The following is a 22,103-nucleotide window of genomic DNA, read 5'->3' on the forward strand; positions in this document are numbered from 1 at the left end:
CCATGCACCGGTGCTACCCAGGGCCCGGCTGCACCACGCACGGCCTGGCCTAGCCTAGCTGCACCATGCACCGGTGCCACCCAGGGTCCAGCCGCACCCTACACAGCCCAGGACGTACCACGCCCCCGCCCGGGCCCAGCCCCACGGGGCACCCCACTGCCGGAGGCGGGCGGGAGGAGACAGCGGCAGGGCGCGTGCGCAGGGGCCCGGGCGCTCGCTCGCTCCGCCCCACGTCGGGGGCAACCAACCCCCCCCGGCCTCGCCAGGCGCCGCGCGGAGCCCTCGGAGCCCGGCCTGCCCCGGCCGCCACGATGCAGCGCCAGAGCCTGACCCCGCACGTGCACTGGGCGCAGCGGCACCGCGAGCTCTACTTGCGCGTGGAGCTGAGCGACGTGCAGGTACCGCCGGGCCCCATGTCCCGCGCGCCGGGCACGCAGCCCGGGGAGCCGCCCCCCGTCCCGGTCCCGGTCCCGGTCCCGTCCGCGCCCGGGGCACGGCCTCTCCCGCGCTGTGCCGGGCCCCTGCTGCGTGCAGCGTGCGTACAGCCCAGGGAGGCGCTCCTGTCGCGTCCCTGGGGCATGCAACCCAGCGAGACCCCCCCGCCCCCCAACCCCATCCCATGCATGGGCAATGCGGACTCGGGAGACACTCCTTCGCGACTGTGCAGTGCCCCTGTCCCGGGCATGGTGTGTACAGCTCAGGGAGACACCCCCTCCCTGCTGTACAGCGCCCCCCTCCCGTGCACGGGGCATGCATTCCAGGGAGACCCCCCACCCCCCTCTACAGCACCCCTGTCCCATGCACCGTGTACAGCCCAGGGAGACACCCCCTCCCTGCTGTACAGCGCCCCCCTCCCGTGCACGGGGCATGCATTCCAGGGAGACCCCCCACCCCCCTCTACAGCACCCCTGTCCCATGCACCGTGTACGGCCCAGGGAGACACCCCCTCCCTGCTTGTACAGCGCCCCCCCCCTCCCGTGCACGGGGCATGCATTCCAGGGAGACCCCCCACCCCCCTCTACAGCACCCCTGTCCCATGCACCGTGTATGGCCCAGGGAGACACCCCCTCCCTGCTGTACAGCGCCCCCCTCCCGTGCACGGGGCATGCATTCCAGGGAGACCCCCCCACCCCCCTCTACAGCACCCATGCACCGTGTACAGCCCAGGGAGACACCCCCTCCCTGCTGTACAGCGCCCCCCTCCCGTGCATGGGGCATGCATTCCAGGGAGACCTCCCACCCCCCTCTACAGCACCCCTGTCCCATGCACAGCCCAGGGAGACCCCCCCGTACAGGCCCCCGCACCGTCCTCTGCATGGTGTATACAGCGCAGGGAGACTCCCTCCTAACTACCCTTCCCCCATCTCATGCCAGGTGCATTGGAAAAAGTCTGGAGAACCACAGGTGTAACTGGTAACCTGGGTACTTTGCTGCTTGAAGTGCCCCCAGGCTCTTCTGGGTCAGTTTCTGAATCCCTCTCAGTTGCCAGGATCCTGGCCTTAAAACAGTTTGTTTGAAAGGGGTACACGCCTGCCGCCTAAAACATCCTCTCTTTCCTCAGAGCCCCGAGATCACCATTATGGACGACGTGCTTCATTTCAAAGGTAGGTGACTACATTTCTTTCAAAGTGAATAGCATCCCTGATCCCTCTGCACAGGGGTGGACTCCTAGCAACACGCAGCTGTGCAGCCTAGGATTGCCAAGGGATTGCTGGCCACAACTTCTCTACTTTCTTTTCTTGGTCGTAATGATTTCGGCCCTGATCCTGGACCCCTACACTCACCCGGGGGAGCTTGAACATCAGAGCCTGTAACACAATACAGCTGGAGCTGGTGGTTTTGGGTTTCAGGTAAATGTTCTAGGTCTAGCTGTAGTAGTTGATAGCAGCACCATATTTAATTAAAAAAACCCAAACAAACCATGCACCACGTTTAAATATGTCAGCTGATTATCCACGTCTCTTTCCCTAAACTTCACATTGAAAGCAGTACTACTGTCACAAAGACCTTGTGTGCAAATACGAGCAGGTTTTGGACCAGGAACTAAAATTCAATTTGAAAGGTAAATAGATTCCTTTGTAAAAGTTTTTGTTTTGTTTTGACTGAACAGTTCACCCTTAAGGGACCGAGTTCGCTGTTTTGCTTGTCAGGTTAGTGCAAGGAATATACTGTGTATCTTTCATACTGCATCCTTGAGCCTGTATACCACTCTTGTGGCCCAGAAGCATATGGTAAAGACATAATGTGTTGGCTTAGATTGTATCGTTTTATGTGGACAGGATTATTTTACAATGGCACCCTTTAAAATGGCATATTTTTTGCCGAGCCTGCTGGCTTTCAGAGGATTTTATGGGGAAGGACCTGGCTTTGTAGGAAACTGATGAATCCTGGGGCGTATTTGCACTCTGTCATCACTGATGTTTTAGGGATTTCACCATTGCATCTTAAATTGGGCAGCTGATCCTTTGCTGCGATAGATCCCGTTGGGAGGAACTTGCTCCTCCTGGAGTCTCATCCATTCCTGCCTCTCATGAAGGTCCTTTTCCAGCACTATTCTCTGTTATAGTGGATGTCGACCCCCCTATAAGGCACCCAACGCATTTTTAAATGTCACTTCGTTAAAAGCGAATTAAATTCTAAAAAGCTGTGACGCTGTCTTTGCATGTCCATTATTACATAGTTTGATCATGCAGCACCGTGGGGTAGGGGAGGGCACTTTAAACAAACATTGAATAATTATAGTTAAAGTACATTTTGCACATGGTGTGCGGTGGTGGTGGGGAATCAGGATCTTTACACTGATTGTTGCTCCTTTTCTTTTAGCCCAGGGTCATGGTGCCAAGGGGGACAATGTATATGAATTTCAGCTTGCATTTCTAGAACCAGTCAAGCCCCAAGTATGTATTTTTTTCTTCTATGTTTTACAAAAGAAAAGTATTACTGTTAAGTGGTTTAAAAAAAAAAAAACTCCAAAAGGAAATGGCTATGCTTTAAATTTCCTGGGATGCAATTTAGGGTTGTTGCTTTGCTTCGTGATGCTATAACACAGAGGTGGGCAAACTACGGGCCACATCCAGGCCTGCGGGACCGCCCTGCCCGGCCCTTGAGCTCCCAGCTGGGGAGGCTAGCCCCCCGCCCCTCCCCCACTGTCCCCTCTCTCCCGCAGCCATGCCACCGCGTGGGCAGCATGGCTGGCTGTCCTGCCACTCTGAGCAGCATGGTAAAGGGGCAGGGAGCAGGGGGGTTGGATGAGGGATTGGGGGTTCCGGGGGGCAGTTAGGGAACAGGAAGCAGGGGGTGGTTGGATGGGGTGGTCAGGGGATGGGGAGCAGGGGGGGTTGGATGAGGAGGTGGGGTCCCAGGAGGGGGCGGTCAGGGGATAATGAGCAGGGGGGGTTGGATGGGTTGGGGGTTCAGAGGCGGGCAGGAAGTGGGAAGGGGCAGATAGGGGGCAGGGGGCCAGGCTGTTTGGGGAAGCACAGCCTTCCCTACTCGGCCCTCCATAGAGTTTCGCAACCCCAATGTGGCTCTCGGGCCAAAAAGTTTGCCCAGCCCTGCTATAACAGATGATTTTACTAATGTTTAAAGTTCTAAGTGCAGTACGCATTCAATACCCTGTCTTTGAGACTGATTCCGCACCTTTCTCACACAGATCTCATACTGCTCTCATAAATATGGGTTTACATGAACATGGCTTTAAATTAATTACAGAAGCGAGTGGTGGGTAGCTTAAAAATTTACTGGAGCAGTAAAATAGCAGAGAATCTAGCAATTTTTCTGAATGAAAACATCCCATCCGCTGTTAAGTTAGCTTATGGGAAGTGCAGCCTCTCTGAAATAAAACAACACCACCTCTTACGTATTCTGTGACCTTGCTAAAAATCTTGACGTGTGCTCTCATTGCTTGTACGAATTACAAAGAATCCCAGCATGAACGTGTTGCAACGCTCTCACTGTGAAGCGCTGTCTTAGTTCCTGTCTTATAACTGGAGAGAGCCTACCTGGGAAGATTGACTCTTCCTGGCACTCCCAAGATCTGCCTGTCCTTTTAGTCACAGGGGGTCCTGCAAAACTGATCTTCACTCCCAGTGGGGAGCAGCTGCAGCAAGACTTGTCCTGTAATTGTCCTGGTTCTTTTTATTTGCCCACCAGGAATAGCGGCAGTAAATCTGGGAAATTCTGCGGAATCCTTCCTTCCTTGGGGTAGATAGACCTTCCCTTCCCATCTTGCCGAGCAAAGAAAGGAGAGGAGTCACTTCATTTGAAATGCAGAATTTAACTCCTCTCTGGAGGGGTAAATTGCTGAATTTCAAGGGAATTGCCAACCCATCAATATCGAAACAAAGCTTTGCAGTAAAAGCAGCAAAAGTTCTTTGCCTTAGACTCCATTATAATCAGAGTTCCAGGCCTTGTCTACCCAAATATTTGCAAGAAAACAACAAGAGGTGAGAATTAAAATTGATCTAATTAGTTATTATGGTGCATGGGTGCTCTTAGTGCAGAATAAAAAACAAGTGTTCATATATTTAACTAAAGTCAGCTGGCTCCGTAGACTGTAGTCACTTCTATTCCGAAATAAGTGTCCACTCACAGAACTGCAGTGAAATAATGACATTGGCTTTAGCAAACTGATTTGGTTAAGTTGGCACAGGCCTATGTGTGGACCAGCCATTAGTCTAACCCCAAATCACTCTGAGCACGTCCTGCTGTATTTGTGCACCTGCACATCCTCCATGCCAATGCAGAACAGCGTTGTTAAGAGACTTGACATGTGTTTTTAAATATCTGATAAAGACCAAACAATGGGCTGGCAGGCAGTTCGGATAATCTGAGGCCAGGACTGGAGAGCGAGCTATGGCTCCCAACAAGTGGCATCTTGAGTGTCATATTACTAGACAGCATGGAAACCTAACCAGTGATGGCCATATTGTCGCAGATGAGCCCACAGAGGTGCTGGAGCCCCCTTGGCCAACACAGCTGTGCCAGCCAAAGTCCATAGCGTAGATTCAGTTACAGCTACAAAACTGTGCTTTGATTGGTATAGTAGGAGCACTTTGCTCATATAATATACCTGTACCGGTGAAGCGCTCCCAGTCTGGACGCAGCTATTTCTGGCAAAGTTATGGTATCGTAAAACCACCCCCCATGAGTGAAACAAGCCATGCCATAAAAGGCTAGTTTTGCACATATCATTGCATCTACACCAGGGACTTTTACCTGCACCCCTGTGTTGGTCAGGGAACTCACCTCTTCACACCCTTGGCCTGCATAGCCATGCTGGCAACAGTCCCTAGCGTAGACCTGGTCTCAGGCAAGCAGGTCCCAGGCCACTTGTGGTGCTATAGATCAAAACCAATCTCTTCATCAATCCCTTGGAAGCCATTAGGCACCCGGGGCAGGTCGCAGCACTAATAGAACATGTTAATTAAAAGGCTACTGGGTTTTGCACCAGTTTCGGTTTCTGGATGGATCAGAGATGCAGCCCCATGCAGAGTGCACTGACAAAGGACTGGAGAATGGTAGCAGGGGGTGAATGGCGTAGGGGAAACAGCTGCACTGCGCTGGTGCCACATAGGGTGGAGAAAAGCTGTTGCTCTCCGGTCAGCTAGTAGGTGGGAATCAAGCCACCCCAAGATTGCAAACTCAAACAACAAAATGTGGAAACACCCTTGTTCAGAGGCGGATCTTACCTTGGCCATAGCTTCTAGTTGCCTTCTCCAGTCTTCTAGCATCCGTCATATCAGACTGAGCTCAGCCCGTTGGCCCTCATTTGAGCTAGGTATGGAGTAAGGTGATCCTCTGTATTGGCTGGCTTGGAGGGGAGAGAGCAGGGTATTATCAGCATTTTGAAGGACTGAGCACCCTCAGCCAGGCGGAACAAATACCACCATCCTTTTAGATGACTTAGCAAGAGTAACAGAGTCCCCCAGGACAACCCCCTCGAAAGCTGTGGTGATCTGCACCACCTTGCAATCAGCGGTAACAGACCATCCCGCATTAGCTGATGGAGCTAATGGTACCGCCTTGGACAGATGACCTTCATCCCTTCCTTCCCAAATCACTTCATCAGTTTTTTCAATAAACTTAATCAAGGGTGGGGCCGGCATGTGGCTAGATTGTTGAATAGATTAAGAGCCCCATGTTGTGCAGCTCAGCTGTTTTACATCTTCCCTATAAATACCTGTAGGTCCAGTCAGTCTAGTTCTCCAACCACAGCATCAGCTTATTGACATGATACCCCACTGCCACAGGATTAAATCTGGGATGTTTGCTGGTGGCTTCATACGGGTGGCTCATATTTTCAGAGATGGCCGCTAGCCATCTTGCAAATAAACAAAAGTGTTTCACTGTCCATTAATTATCCATTGTCTCCACCACATCAAAGGAGAGCCACATAGCTCTGCTGCTAGTGGGAAGTAATCAGAGCTCCCTCCCTACACTGTGATGTATGTAAATATAATTAAAGTAGGTATAGGAGTGCATGGAGGGAGACCACACCCCACTCGCTACAGTAGAATAGACCTGGAATGAAGGACCATTCACTGAAGATGCACCTGATCATGTGTCTCAGTGTGGTTGAGTTAGAAACAATTTAACTTGGCTGCTTGAAGGAATAAAGCTTTGAGTAAAACTCCAGCTTCTCCGTAAGACCCCCAAAACATGAAAACGTTAGTTCCAGAAATGAGATTTTTAACGTAGAAGTTGTAAGTTGTTGTTGCTTTATTTCAGCCCCATTTTTAACCCAAACTCCACACATGCACTCCTCAATATGTCAGGGCTTTGGAGCTGTGCTCCGGCTCCGCTCCAGCTCCAGGCAAAAACCTGCAGCTCCACTGCTCCAGAGCTGCTTCGCGCTCCAAAGCCCTGCAATATGTACTGTCCCTCGCTACCATACAGTGGGTTATTTTAGTCTTGAGTGCATTTTAATCTCATATATTGAGAAGTTCAATTGGCAGAAGCCTTGGCCTTTAACAGTTGCAAAGTCCTGGACAAAGGGAATGTACCTAATAGCTGGAATAGGACACAAAGAATCAGTTTTGTAAAGATATTTAGGCAATCAAGGATGCAGTAGTTGCCTTGTGTGGTTTTCAAAAATACTGAGGGTGAAAATTCCACAAGGCACCTATCTGGTCCTCTGTGTCAGGTTTCTGTACCACTAACTTGCTGTTTAAACTCAGGCAACTCACTGTTCTCTTTGAGCTTGAATTCACTAGCCTTTTGTACCTGATTCCTAATTAACTTGAGATGCTTACACATTTGAAAAGGCTAGTGTAATTCACCCACCACACATGTTGGATGCAGGTCGATCAGGTGTTTATAGCCTGGCTCAAGTGTGTGTGTGGGGAGGAGAGTGGTGACACTAGCCTTTACAAATGTGTAAGTACCGCAAGGGGCCAAAGTCTAGTGTAGTTGTACCCTAGGTCTGCTACCTCATTTGTAAAATGGAGAGATCTACTCCGGAAGGCTTTGCGTTTGTGAAATATTTAGCACCCTTTCTTACTCAAAGGATTGTAATCAAAGTGCTAAGTGTGGATTCAAACTGCACCAAAGATTTGACAGGTAGGTGGGGTAGTGTAGAAATCCAGACGTGTGATTTTGCCCCCTTTCTAATTAAAGGTGCAAATATTGGTTCCATGGCCACTGCAGGGGGCAGGTGTTATAGTTAGGAGATGGAGTTACTGTGCTGTATGAACTATCCCCAGTAGAAACACGGAGAAGTGACTTTCCCACCATTGGCCTGGTTCTTTGGCAGCTTCTGAGTGCCTGATCCATGACCTTCATGTGCAAACATGTGGTCACCAGTCTGGATTCTTCTCTGTCAAAGAAGCTGATAAAATAAGAAAAGAGCAAAAGAACTGAGAAACTTTCACTTTGACTTGCAGCTACACAAGCGGCCTCTCGGCACTTCCATATCTCTAGGTTATTTTAGGAACTTTTAAAATTGGGGCAGTTGCCCCTTGGGAAAGAGAGACCCCTTTCTTTCAGTTGTTACCACTGTACATTTTGCTAGTAAGAACTCACCGCAGCCAGTGCTAGCAGTATCTTCATGCTTGGCCTGAAATGTACTTATTAAGGAGGATTGGGTGGTCCAGGGGCTGACTAACAGGCCCCAGCACTTTTTGCATTTAGGTCACTGGTTCAACTCCAGCCTAAAATTGATAGTTACCCTCTAATGCAGTTAGATTGCGATCGACTGGTCGACCGTGGAGTATCTGGCAGTGAATCCTCAGGCACTGAGACTGAGATTGTCAGAGGCTCCATGATCGACCAGTCGATTGCGATCGGGTTGCCAACCCTCCTGCAGCCGAACTGGGAGTTTGACCACGAACAGTCCGGTGGCGCAGTGGGGCTGAAGCAGGCGCCCTGCCTGCCCTAGCCCCGTTCTGCTCCTGGGAGTGGCCGTCATGTCTGGCAGTGGCTCCGGGAGGAGGGGGCGGTTCCCGTTCCCAGCCAATGGGAGCTGCGGGGGCAGTGCCTACGGACAGGGCAGCATGTGGAGCCATCTGCCTCTCTTCTCCGCCCCCCCGGGGGAGCCACTGCCAGACGCGGCGGCTGCATCTGGGAGCGGTGTGGGGCGAGGGCAGGCAGGGAGCCTGCCTTAGCCCCACTGCCCGGCAGCTGTCTGAGGTAAGCAGTGCCTGGCCAGAGCCCACACACCAAATTCCTCCTGCACCCCAACCCCTTCCCCCAGCCCTGAGCGCCCCCCTCCCCGCACCCAAACTCCCTCCAGAGCCTGCACCCCACACCCTCTCCTGCACCCTGAGCCCCCCCTACACCCCGTACGCTTCCTGCACCCCAACCCCCTCCCACAGCCTGCACCCTGAAGAGTATACTTGTGTTCATTTTAAACAAAATGTGATTTAGAAGGTACGTAGGCATAAAGAAGCATTCTGTGGCTCACCACCCTAGGAACATTCTAGAAAAGGCCAAGGGGACGGGGTGAGCTCAACGCGTGGAGTGGAGAAGTATAAGCATGTGATGAACAAATCCATATATGGAAAGGTTAAATATGATTGGCTAGAGGTTTGTGTTACGTAACTGCCATGTACTATAAAATAGCAACGGGAGGGGCTCCTTGCTGGAGGGACTCTGGCTGGTCTTTGTACCGGGGCTCTCCCTTTGTTTGGTTATTATTGGGAACCACAAAATCCCAACAACCCTGCAGCCCAGCGCCCTGCCCCAGCCCACTCCCAGAGCCTGCACCCGAAACCGCGGCCTGAGCCACCTCCCAGACCCAGCACTCCTGACCCCCAGCCCTGAGCCCCCTCCTGCACCCAAACTCCCTCCCGGAACCCGCACCTTGAACCCCCTCCTGTACCCCTGCCCCAGGCTCAGTCCGGAGCCCCTCCCACACTCCAAATCCCTCTGCCCCACCCCACAGCCCGCCCCCCCCCCACAACTCAACCCCCTGTCCCAGTCTGATGAAAGTGAGTGAGAGTGGGGGAGAGCGAGCAATGGAGGGAGGGGGGATGGTGTGAGTGGGGCTGGGGCATGGGGCGGGGCAAGGGTTTTGGGGTTTGTGTGATTACTGTTATTTCTACATTTCCTTTGAGGTAGATAGATCTTGGGTTGCGCTTAAATTCAAAAAGTGATCTTGTGCTTAAAAAGCTTGGAGACCACTGCTCTAAGGGCTGCTTAGTGGCCTGTGTGAAATGAGCTGAGGGTCTTGTGAAACCAGTCTACTGACAGCTAGACCATCCCAAAAACTATCACCATTGCAGCTGGCACCCTTGATAGGCAGTTACCGCAGAGGCACCAGACGCTGAATGTGGCTGTTGGTACTGAACTGCCTTCTCCCCCTTCCGGTAGATCCATACTGCAGTTGGGGCATGACTGCAGCTCACGCAGACGTCCCCGAGCTAGCTTTAACCTCAGCCCAGAGCCGTGAAGCTGCAGCAGCCTGGGCTTCCGTGGGGGCTAGCCGCTCGAGCGATTACCCAGCGTTCCAGGTGGGCTTGTACAGCATGCGTTTCTGTGGCTTACTGCTACCCTACCCGAGCTAGCTAGAGTAAAAGTAGCTCAGGTTTGTCTGTGCAAGCTGCACTTGCAACCCCCCGACTGGCAGGTAGGCAAATCCTCAGACACAACCCTTCTGCTCTCCAGAGCTGTCAATACAGAACCTTTCACCAGCCCTGATTGAATCAAAAACATTCTAGTCATGAGGGCCCCAGTTCTAATGAGGCATGTTCCTGTGTCTGCCCCCCATTGTGTGTTTCGCAGCTGGAGTACAAAGTGACTCAGAGGCAGTTGAACATCAGCGTGCAGAAAAAAGAAAGCAACTGGTGGAAAAGACTCACCAAACAGGAGAGGCGCCCGATGTTCCTAGCCCCTGATTTTGATCGCTGGCTAGATGAGTCGGATGCTGAAATGGAACTCAAAGCAAAGGTCAGTACTCCATGTGCTTTCGGAGCAGTTTAAATAAGCAGCTAAGAGTGCATGTCCTAAGAAATACCTAGATTCTTGCCATTGAGTTAACAGATTTATAGTTGGGAGTTTCTGACTAGTGTGCTGGTTGCAAGATCCAAATTAAACAATAATAAATGGATTCAGTATAAAAACCTGAAACTAAAAGGGGGAGGCCCTATTAGGTGAGGTGTTTGGTTTAAAATGAGCATTATCCATAAATTATTATACACAGAGGCCCCAGTCTGGATCGGGATGCCATTGTGCTAGACCAGTGGTTCTCAGACTTTTGTACTAGTGACCCCTTTCACATAGCAAGCCTCTGAGTGCGACCCCCCCCCTTATACATTAAAAGCACTTCTTAATATATTTAACACCATTATAAATGCTGGATGCAAAGCAGGGTTTGGGGTGCAGGCTGACAGCTCGCAACGCTCCATATAATAACCTTGTGACCCCCTGAGGGGTCCCGACCCCCAGTTTCAGAACCCCTGTGCTAGACACTATATAAAAATCCAGACTCCAGCGAGAAACTGCTGAATTGGAATTCATTTGCAAATTGAATACCATTAATTTAGGCTTAAATAGAGACTGGGAGTGGCTAAGTCATTATGCAAGATAGCCTATTTCCCCTTGTTTTTTCCTACCCCCCCCCCAGATGTTCTGGATTAACTTGGATTTAAACTTGGAGAGTGGTCAGTTTGGATGAGCAATTACCAGCAGGAGAGTGAGTTTGTGTGTGTATGGGGGTGGGGGGGGGGGTGAGAAAACCTGGATTTGTGCTGGAAATGGCCCACCTTGATTATCATGCACATTGTAGGGAGAGTGGTCACTTTGGATGAGCTATTACCAGCAGGATAGTGAGTTTGTGTGTGTGTTTTTTGGGAGGGGGGTGAGGGGGTGAGAGAACCTGGATTTGTGCAGGAAATGGCCCAACTTGATTATCATGCACATTGTGTAGAGAGTTGTCACTTTGGATGGGCTATCACCAGCAGGAGAGTGAATTTGTGTGGGGGGGTGGAGGGTGAGAAAACCTGGATTTGTGCTGGAAATGGCCCAACCTGATGATCACTTTAGATAAGCTATTACCAGCAGGACAGTGGGGTGGGAGGAGGTATTGTTTCATATTCTCTGTGTGTATATAAAGTCTGCTGCAGTTTCCACGGTATGCATCCGATGAAGTGAGCTGTAGCTCACGAAAGCTCATGCTCAAATAAATTGGTTAGTCTCTAAGGTGCCACAAGTACTCCTTTTCTTTTATATAAACATATATGGATGGTCCTTGCCCTGAAGAGCTCGCAGTCTAAATAAGCTGAAATCCATGGGATATCTGATGTTGGCAGAGGGCTCAAGCTATCTTGCCTACCTGCAAACCAAGGACTCCAGAAGTTGAGGTGCCTAGCCATGAGAGACAGCATGTCCTCTGTTCTCCTTAAACGAGACCGTCTCAAGCACATGCTCATCTTTTACTTATATTGCTTTTAGAGTTGGCCCCCAATCAGAATGCTCCCAAATGGATCTGGCTCTGAACTTGACAGGTTATATCCCCTAGATAGTGTGTGCTGTTTCCTTCAGTTAAAGACCAAGAGAGACTCCCTTTCTAAAACACTCCAGCCTTGCTTGTGTGAAAAGCAGAAGTCCCGAGGTTGTTTCTAAAATGAGGATTTCTAGGTAGAGTGTCCAGAAAGCAGCCTCCTGAGCCACCAGGCTGGCCCTGTCTTTACATTCAGCTACGTGGTAATTCAAATGCTCTCTACTGCATTCAGAATGGTTAGCAAAGAAATAATAATGCCTCTTGGAAAGGACACAAACATCCATACAAAAGTGTGAGTGGGGTCAGTTCTACAACACACTCTGCCCCATGGTCAGAAGGACAAGTCTATTTCTTACATCCTAATGACCACGTAAGTTATACAGGATATTGCAAAGGGCTGTTTTGATTTATACAGCAATCCAGAGTGACTTTACTTCTTCCCAGGAGTTAACAATTGGGGTGTGTGTTAAATGGTCTGAAGAGAGCCAGAGGATGACTTCACACTCTCATAAGAAAAGGAACAGTTTTGAGTGGTGGTAATGATCAAGAATTAATTTCACACCACAAAACGTATTCATTAGATGAAAATGTGTAACGGAGGTTACATAGCTGGCTAGACAACCATTAGCTATTGCAGTAACACTCTTTCCTGACAATGAAGAATTTGCACAGTTTTGCCTAGGTGAAAAATTTAACACATTAGACTCGTAAGTGGATATTAGCTGACTCTAAAACCCCACTAGCTTTGCAGCAGAACAGTTAACTAAATATTAGCTGCTAATTACTATATAGAAATACGACACTAAAACCATTTACAACTTTATCCCTAATTTTTAGGAAGAAGAAGAAAGGATTAACAAAATCAGAATTGAATCCAGAGTCCCTAAAGACTGTAAGTGACTGTATCTTTAAATTAGTAAGGTTGATTTGGTGGATAAGATAGTGGCAATGGCTTGCTTATGCACACACAGGCAAAATATTACCTCTGTAAGCATGCACTTAAGTACTTCCGATGTGGTCATGGTAGTGTTGATAGACTTGTTGTCTCTCTGTAAAACTAGTATACAGCACTTTATTATGTATATAACTACTTACAAGCTGAGTAAAACCGCACTACTGGTTCCTAGAGGATTTGATCATTTTTGTCATCAATCGTGCCAGCAGGTGATGTGAAAGCCCAGCCCAAGCTGAGATAGGTGCAGCAGTCCTGTTACTCCAGTGCTGCGTTTCCCTTGAGTCCACACGGCAAATCTTTGGTAGTCTTGTGTTATCCAGAATAGCGTGAAACCTTGTTTTCTTTTGTAACCCATCTTCAGATTTGAAAGGCTAACTCACTAACCCACCTCGCCGCTGAGAGCCAGTTGCAAAATATAGGAATGCTGTTGCATTTTGCTAACATGATTGTTTAACGTTGATTATAGCTTTCAGACAGCTGAAGAGAGGATATTTGTTCATGTATAATCTTGTGCAGTTTTTGGGGTTCTCCTGGATTTTTGTGAATATGACAGTTCGCCTGTTTATCTTAGGAAAAGGCAAGTAATAAGCACTATTTTATCCTATTTTATTTTATTCCTCCTTTCACCCTTTGCAGTAATTTCTAAACAATGACATCTAAATTAAGCCACATGAAACTGTAAATACTTCATTGAAATGCACAACAAAACCCTCCCAAAAATTGTCATAACATTAAGGACAGGACCTGTAAATAGTCGCAGAGCCTGTGATTTATGGGCATCAGTAATATTTGCTGTAATCTATACATGCTAAATTTTAATTTTAAAAAAGAAACTGTGTTGTGGGGTGGGGGGGAATGAAAAATCTCACTTGAGACTTTTATTGGACCGCCTTCTGTTGGTGCGAGACAAGCTCTGTGTGGCTTGAAAGCTTGTCTCTGTCATCAGCAGAAGGTGGTCCAGTAAAATATATGATCTCACCCACCTTGTCTCTCTACTATCCTGGAACGGACATGGCTACAATGACACTGCCTCGCACTCGAGACAGACGTTTCTTCCATTTAGAGAGCCAGTATTACTAAAAATGGGTTGGCTCAAATGTTGTTTTTCTAAAAGATCCAATTGTCCATTCTGTTAATCCAGAGCACAGCCCTCTTTCTTTTCCATATTATTTACTGAAATAGCTCTAATTGTACTTGCATTGGGGGTTAGACTAGATGACCCTTGCGTCCCTTCTAACCCTATGATTCTGTGATTCTTTCAGCATAGGACTTTTACTTTGATCGGGTAACGTTTTTAAGATTTTTACTCTGACTGCACACTAGCCTGCATATAGGCTTTACACACAAGGTTGAACACTAAATTTTTCCAACACAAATATAGTTCTAAAATATTTGAATGAGTTAGCATATGTTGGGGGCTGTGTAGTTAAGCTGGCTTCTCCTGGCAGGCAAATTCAGATGCCTTAAAGCGGTCTTTTGTTTGATAGATTCCTTCTACGATACATTTCACACCATTGCTGACATGATGTACTTCTGTCAGACGCTCGCATTTATAGAGATCCTGAATTCACTAGTAGGAATCGTCAGGTCACCATTTATACCTTCTTTTCTCCAGGTAATATTTTAAGATTCCTCGCACCCCAGGTTATTACAGTTTATATTGTGATAGTCTTAGCCATTACTGCTTTTAAAAAAAAAAGCAGGGGGCGGGGAAGGGGAGGAGGAAATGGCATCACTGTGGAGATACCCCAGGGATATATATTGCCCCGTAGGTAGGAATCCATGCTTCCTAGCCTGGGTTGGTAGGCTACCTTCTTGGGTTGTCTGATGAGACAAGGAGTTGGGGCAAAGACCAGAACAGCGGGGGGAGGGGGGACCTCATGCACTTGGACCAGCTCAACTTCCCACAGCAGACACACTGTGCTGCAAAGGCGTGGCCACCTTCTCTCTCTGCTCCTGGGTTGGCCCCTAATACAGCTGGTCAGTATGTACAAGGACTGCAGGCTTAGGAAGCACTTCCCCAGCCCACAGCTCCGCTCCAGAGACACATGCCCTGGTCTTCCAGCACCACTAATGTGCCCGGGCCCTGAGCTGCGTGTGCCATGGGCTCTTAAGGAGTCTGTGTATTTCTAGTGGTAGGGGCTCACTGTTGCCCTCTGACTGTGCCACATTGGTATCTGTTGAGTATACTCATGTGTATATGTTGGTGTTTTGTTAAACAGGTACTTGGAAGAAATTTTGTCTTGTTTATTGTCCTCGGAAATGTGGAGGAAATGCAAAGCAAAGCGGTGGTGTTCTTTGTATTTTACTGCTGGAGTATTACTGAGTTATTCAGGTTTGTAGGATTTTCCTTTGACGTGCATGGAACGCCAGGGTTCCACTGAAAAACAGCCTTTTGCTTTAAAATAATTTTGATTTTGCCATTAAGAAACACCCGGTGGCATTCGCATTATAGCCCCTGCTGATAAAGCATTCCTTGGGACTCAGATTTGTCACAGCATAAGTGTCTTGCTAGTTTCCTGTATCTGGCGGAGTCTGGGACTGATTCCAATGTGAGAAACGAGAGCGCATGTTGCTCCATGTCTGGGAAAACTTGCTGCTATGTTCCTCTACCCATTTCCTAACCCTTGGCAAGGAAATCTGATTTTCATGTCACTTTCCACAGGAAATTCAGGCCTTTGGCTAAAGAATGTGATGGATTCTGGGAATTTCTGGTGTTTGTCAGACAAACTACATTGTATTCTATTCATTTTTTGGGATCTAAATTGAAATATTTGTTGAAGAAAGCAGGCAGTTAAACCTATCCAGGTTGCCAGGATAATAGGTCTAGTACAGTAAACTGCCAGAGGAAAAACATATCTGCCGCAGCTCCCTATGAAACAGTCCCTTTTCAATATTCTTAATCATTATTTACAATTAAGACAATAACTAAAGGGATTGATCGTGTTTATCATGAATATTTGACATTGATGACATACAGTGATTATGCACAATATTGTAACTTAAGTGGAAAGTTAAACTTCTAAGTAATGTCTGTCTTTCAAACTGAATTTTACTCTAGGTATCCATTCTACATGCTTTCCTGCATTGATATAGAATGGAAATTACTAACTTGGATCCGATATACCATCTGGATTCCTCTCTATCCTTTAGGCACCTTGGCAGAAGGTATGCTTCAAAAACACAGCCTTGTAGATCATGCTGCTCTGTATAGAGATGAGAGAGTAATTTATATTTTGGTTTGATGGTGGGATTGAAAAAACCTGAAAAAAAATTAGTTTATTTTGAACCAAAATTTTTTTTTTTTTTTGACAAAACCAAAATAATTTCATTGTGATCAAACACAAAGTTTCAAAACAAAACTGCTAGTTTTGAAGCAACCTTTTGATGGTTAGTTTCAAAATAAAACGCTGAATAGGTTTGTTTTGACTTCTACGTCCCCCCCCCCCATTTGTTATTTCACCCAAACCATTTGCTGAATTCGACCTGAATTTTAATAGTTTGAGTTGCCTCACAATTGCATTTTTGGCAAATTTGTTAGTCAACCGAAAATGTTCACCCAGCCTCTCTCGTTGAGTCTAATGCACTGTACTGTGCCTTGGTCACGTCTGAAGGGTAAAAGCTAAGGGTAACACCAGCCCCCGTTCCCACTGTTTGCAGAACAAAAGGGGTCGTGATAATTGGCGGCCTTGCTGGGAGTGTCAGAGAGACCTATGGTTGGATTGGTGCAGAAACTGAACTTACCTCAGACCTGTAGAGGTGCAGACGTGAGGCACGTCTGCACCAGGGAAGCTTGCACTATCATTGGCTTTGCTTTACTTCGCCCTTTGGATACGTAGAGGACTTCCGCCTCCAGCTCTGTCACTTCCTTCATCCATCCTACTATCACCCATAACACCTCAAGAAGAAATGTTCGGATTGCCAGGCTGGCAGTCTAGCGCTCCTGTCCGCCAAGAGGTGCATCGTGGAGTTATACTGGTGTGAGCCACAGCTCCTCCCAGCTGATACAAATGAACGCATTGCTAGAAGCTTTGGGAAAAGTTACATGGCCATAGCTGCTAAAAAACTAGTTACAAAGTGATAGGAGCAGCTGGAGCAAGAGTCGATGCTAGTGGTCTGCGCTTGAAATAATCCTTCTAGGCTAAGGGCGAAGAGAGGAGAATGGTCCCCGGTCAGGGTTTCTCCCTTCGCAAAAGAGAGAGTCTGCTTAAAGTGAGGTAGGAAGCACGGATCTCCTAATAAACAGGAAGAGCAGGAGAACAAGACGTGAGGCATGGGCACAAGCAAATCACCCCACACACAGTTGAACAGGAAAATGGATGCACAATTTGTGTACTTTTTTTTTGGCCAGTTTGGGTTGTTGCTCTTCTTCGTAGTGAGATTTGGGAGAAGCTGTTTTTCACTTTGTGCGTGTGTGAATACGCTGTATGGTCCCTATCCTCTCCTCCTGCAGCAGGGAAGGAGAGCTGTGTCTGTGCACTTTGTCACTCGGGGAGTCTGGCTCCTTCTCCCCTGGACGGGGAGGGCGTAATGGTCTCACACGGGCCTAAATCTTAAATTGCACAGAGGACCCATGAGCAATCTTGACTCCAAGACCCTGGATCTTGGGACACTCACAGGGTGCCACTCTTCCTGGAGCTCCTCCACCCACTGGCTCTGTGACTGTGCTACCAGTGGTTGCAGCACCAGGGGGTAAAAGCCATAGAGTGGAAGTAGTCTCCAGGCTGCAGCTCCTACTCCCGTAGAGCCCGAAGTATAATGTTCTCGTGAGAGGAGCATGGCCAGCTATAGAGGCAGGTGGGAAGCATGAAACATGGGCTGTGTCCCTTCCTGTGTTTTTAGGGCCAATTTGAAAACAATTACTTTGGGGAGACAGCAAGGCTCGAATTCTCTTGCTACACATCGTCTTATGTGGAGATGAATGGTGTGTGTTTGTTTAACTTCTGTTTCACTGCAATAGAAATTTGTACCAACTTAAGTTTCTAAAGAAACAGTGAGAAACAGCAGAATGCACTGAACCTAGCTAGCAAGGCTAATATCTTGTTGCTGTGGGTGGATTCATAGTATTGCCCACCAATGCCGACAGACAGACAGACAGACAAACCTAGGAAAATATCATGACTTAGGTGCAGCTGTGTTTAAAGATACCACTTAAAACTAGTTTATGCTGAAGTCTTTCTAGATTACAAGAGTTTGTCAGAAAGTATCAAAATATTTTACCATTAAAAGAGAACAACTTTGAGAAGCTTCGTTTTTTGACCAGCTCTAGAGTTTACCTTGTCCTTTGTATTTTGCCTATAATCTTCTTGGCCTTCTGCTTTCAGCTGTGTGTCTGATTCAGGCCATTCCATTCTTCAGTGGAACAGGGAAGTTTAGTTTCACACTGCCATATCCGATGAGCATCACAATCAAATTTTCATTCTTTCTTCAAATCTACCTTATCATGTTATTTTTAGGTAAGTTTTTGTTGTTGTTTCATTGTATTTCTCTCCTGTTGAAATACCAAAAGTCATTTATGTACAAAAAAGGAGTAACAGATTGCAACTTTAAATTAGCATATCTGATTGGTCATTGTTATACCAATTTGAGCTTAACCTGTCTTCATAGTTGCAGTGAATAGCACAGGTTAACCCAGAAAGGAGACCTCAATAACAGATCACCTTGAAGCACATGCAGATACACCAGAGGCCAAAATATTACAATTATTATATCAGTATCATTGGGTAAAAGTGTGGACTTCTACAGGATTTTGCTGGATTCTTTGTGTACTTCAAAACTATACAGATGTCAACCAAAATACACTGATACTAGTGGAATATGAAGAAGCAGTTCCCTGAAGAGCTTCATAGGAGGGTTTTTTTTTTAAACAGTAGTTTAACGTTTAACTGATCAGCTACAATTGTTTGTTCTCTATCATTAGTGGACCAATGATAAAAGCGTACTGTCGGCAGGTTGAGCCTACATCTCTGGGGATCCAAAAGTCTCATTGAAGTCAGAGGAATACAGAATCCAGCCCATGATTTTTAAATGAAAATTTTGAACTCCAAACTTCATTCCATCTGATGAAAAAAGACTTAAATGACACCAACCCTGTTTCTGTGGTTTAGTCTGATGTGGGCTGCTTAGGTTTGTGACACTTTTTCTCGCAAGCTATCACAAGGTTCTACAATTATTTCCCCCTCCCTCTATCTTCAATACCGCTACCCCTAAAGGGTGACAACCAGAACTCCTACAATAACAAACAGTGTGGGTTGTTGCAGTCTCAACCCTACCCCAGCAAGGACTCATTTGTTGTTAGCTTTTATGTACATACGTGAGAAGAAAATCCGAAATCATTTTTAACTCAGTGCAGTCATTCGGCATAAGGAATCTGCAGATTTTCAGCTCTGCCTCAACCATTATTTCTCTTTTCAGGTTTGTTTATAAACTTGCGTCACCTCTACAAGCAAAGGAGGCAGCACCTTGGATCAAAAAAGAGAAAGATGAAGTAAAGCAGGGACTACAATGCTTCCCTGACTTAAATCAATGACAGGAGCCTCGGAGTCTTACAATTTTATCTATTATTATAATGGAAAGGATTTTCTACAGCTAAATGCTCATGTTAGATTTCATAGTGAGTCTTCAGATAGCATTCCCATACACTGTATTGAGTTCCTCTTCAGTCATACATGCATGGCACTTAATGTTGAACAATGGCAATAGTTAAACATGTTTCCTATCAATTACCATATTATAAAAGGTTTCAGAGTAGCAGCCGTGTTAGTCTGTATTCGCAAAAAGGAGGACTTGTAGCACCTTAGAGACTAACCAATTTATTTGAGCATAAGCTTTCGTGAGCTACAGCTCACACTGAATGCATCTGATGAAGTGAGCTGTAGCTTACAAAAGCTTATGGTCAAATAAATTTGTTAGTCTCTTAAGGTGCCACAAGTCCTCCTTTTCTTTTTGCGTATTATAAAAAGAAATCCTATTCTTCGCAGAAACATGAGCGGTTCTAACTGGGAATATAATAGTTATTCTTACTTGGATATTTGCTCTCTTTCAGATATTGAATGCAGATAGGGCTTGTGATGCTGGGGTATAATATTTCAGACCATCCACTCCATGCTATGTGAAACTGACTAGGAATGGCCTGAGGAACAGAGACCAAGAGCAGCATGGAAAATATATTTATTAATGGTCAGTGCTAGGTCTGCTTTTCTTCAGCAGGCTTTTGCTGATACATTTAAACCTGGGAGCAACTAGTGTCAGCATTGGACACCACCAGCTTGTTCTTAACGTATGTACAATAGGAAGGCTTAATCTCTCTCCCGCATGGAATAGAAACACGTAGTGGTATCCCACAGCCTCTGTCTGGCTATGTATGTCCTAGCCAGTCATTAGAGGGAGCTACCCACTCCTTCAAATTTCCCTCACCAGTTGACATAGCTGCTACTTCCCATGGCCTTGTGGTCACTAACTCTGCCCTTTCAGATGGTGAGAATTTAAATGTCCAAACTCAGACACTAGAAAACCAGGCTGTGTAGGGTTGAGCTTCCATTCCCTGCCATTCTTCCCCCCAGTAGCACACAAAAATTAGAATTACACCAGGAAATGCAGAGGTAAAGCAGGCCTCCCTTGAGATGATCCCATAACGTTCCTTCTGCTACTATAGGGAGGCCAGCCCCTTGTCCTCTCTGTTTTGGGAATGGTGGTGTAAGTGCTTGGTTCAAACCCTGTTGAGAAGGCAGCAAGCACCTGTTTTCCTATTCCTTCCATATTCCCTGAATGCAGAGGACTGCAGCTAAGGAGTCTGCAAGCCAGGCTGGCAATTTGCTTTTGGGGTGCAGTGTTGGGGGCCTAATAAGTGAGGGACCGTTTTGGTATTGGGTGCCGGTGTCAGCAAATGGGAGGCAACTGATATGTTTCAGGTTTATGCCTTAGGTGAATTTTAAACAATTAAAATTACTTTTACAACAAAGAAACCCCCATTGGTTAAAAAGGAGCCGTTCTGAATAAAGGGTACCATGATTAAAATGACCCGTGCTCCCAACCTGATCTGCCAGGTCTTAGCCCCCTCTGACCTTTTGCATCTTCCCTGAAATTAACTAAAGTGTGATTTAAATAAACTTAATTGTAACCTTGACTACAGAGCAGCTAGTTGCACTGTTGACCCAGCTGAGTCTAGTCGTCTTTCCCCCAGCACCCACTGTAATCCTTGTGCAAGTTAATTCCAGAGCAATCACTAAACTTTAAGATCAATTTATTGCCATCCCGCTGATTGTATGGTTTTGTTTTACGAAAGCATAACACCAGGAAAAAACCAACAAAAACACCCACTATACAGGAAAGTAGGTACTTTTCATTCTCCATCCCTAACGCATCAAACATGTTGCCGTATTTTCGATGTGAAATATCTTTTCCCCCAAAGATTGTAATTGTGAGGTTAACACTAGAACATTTAGGTGGGGTTTTTGCAGAGAAGTGGTCCCAACCGCCACTGAAGGCATTCTGCAAAAAGGCACCATCCTAAGGAACTTTCACCACTATTGAAGGGCAGGTCTTCCAGCACAGCTCACTGCTGTAGCACTTAAGTGAAGTCATACCTAGGCCAACGGGTGCCCATCTCCACAAGAGGTGGTAGCTGTGTTGACAGGAGATGCTCTCTCACAGACATAGCACTGTCTACACACTAACCCCGGTCAGTATAACTGCATGTCGCTCAGGGATGTGATTTCACCCCCGAGTAACGTCGTAATACCAATATAGGTCTGTAGTGTAGACCTGGCCTAAAAGTGTTAGAAGGAGCCTTTCTGCATGAAAGGCTAAAAAAGGGCATGGCCAGCTTCCTCAGGGTAGTTACACCATAATTTGTATACTGTGTCACTTCTACATACACATCTATTTGACAGTGAATCAAGGGATTGAATATCTTGGTGCCGACACTGAGAATTTAACACCGCATTCATTCTTTTAATTCCTTTAAAGGGCATTTAAACATTTATGAAATACATGGTGGTGAGGGTATGGGGCAGGCACTGCAATCCCTATTTAGTGTGATTTGCCGTGGATCTTCAACTACTGAGTTTGGTTGTCCTTCCAAAGGCAGCTGAATGTGTATTTCTATTAATAAAGATTTACAAGCAAAGTCTTTCATTTTGCTATTTGTACAGCCTCTTATGCAAGCAAACAAGAGCAATTTGTTACCTGACCTTCATGATGGAAAGGCAT

General features: G+C 46.9%; 1 protein-coding gene across 3 annotated transcripts; it reads left to right on the forward strand.

Moving 5' to 3' along the window:
- Positions 1 to 244: 244 nt before the first annotated feature.
- Positions 245 to 22,020, forward strand: HACD3 (3-hydroxyacyl-CoA dehydratase 3). Of its 3 annotated transcripts, XM_048866691.2 has the most exons (11): positions 245 to 398; positions 1,562 to 1,604; positions 2,824 to 2,897; positions 10,222 to 10,386; positions 12,776 to 12,830; positions 13,360 to 13,470; positions 14,381 to 14,508; positions 15,116 to 15,228; positions 15,955 to 16,061; positions 18,218 to 18,349; positions 19,308 to 22,020. In XM_048866691.2, exons 1-11 carry the CDS (start codon positions 312 to 314, stop codon positions 19,382 to 19,384), a joined length of 1,092 nt encoding a protein of 363 aa, XP_048722648.1. In that variant the 5' UTR covers positions 245 to 311; the 3' UTR covers positions 19,385 to 22,020. The 3 variants fall into 3 exon arrangements, with proteins under 3 accessions (XP_048722648.1, XP_048722649.1, XP_074989328.1); XM_048866692.2 differs by lacking the exon at positions 13,360 to 13,470; XM_075133227.1 differs by lacking the exon at positions 2,824 to 2,897 and having other exon boundaries at positions 302 to 398.
- Positions 22,021 to 22,103: the final 83 nt, after the last annotated feature.

This window comes from Caretta caretta, chromosome 10 (assembly GCF_965140235.1).
Source record: "Caretta caretta isolate rCarCar2 chromosome 10, rCarCar1.hap1, whole genome shotgun sequence".
NCBI lineage: Eukaryota > Metazoa > Chordata > Testudines > Cheloniidae > Caretta > Caretta caretta.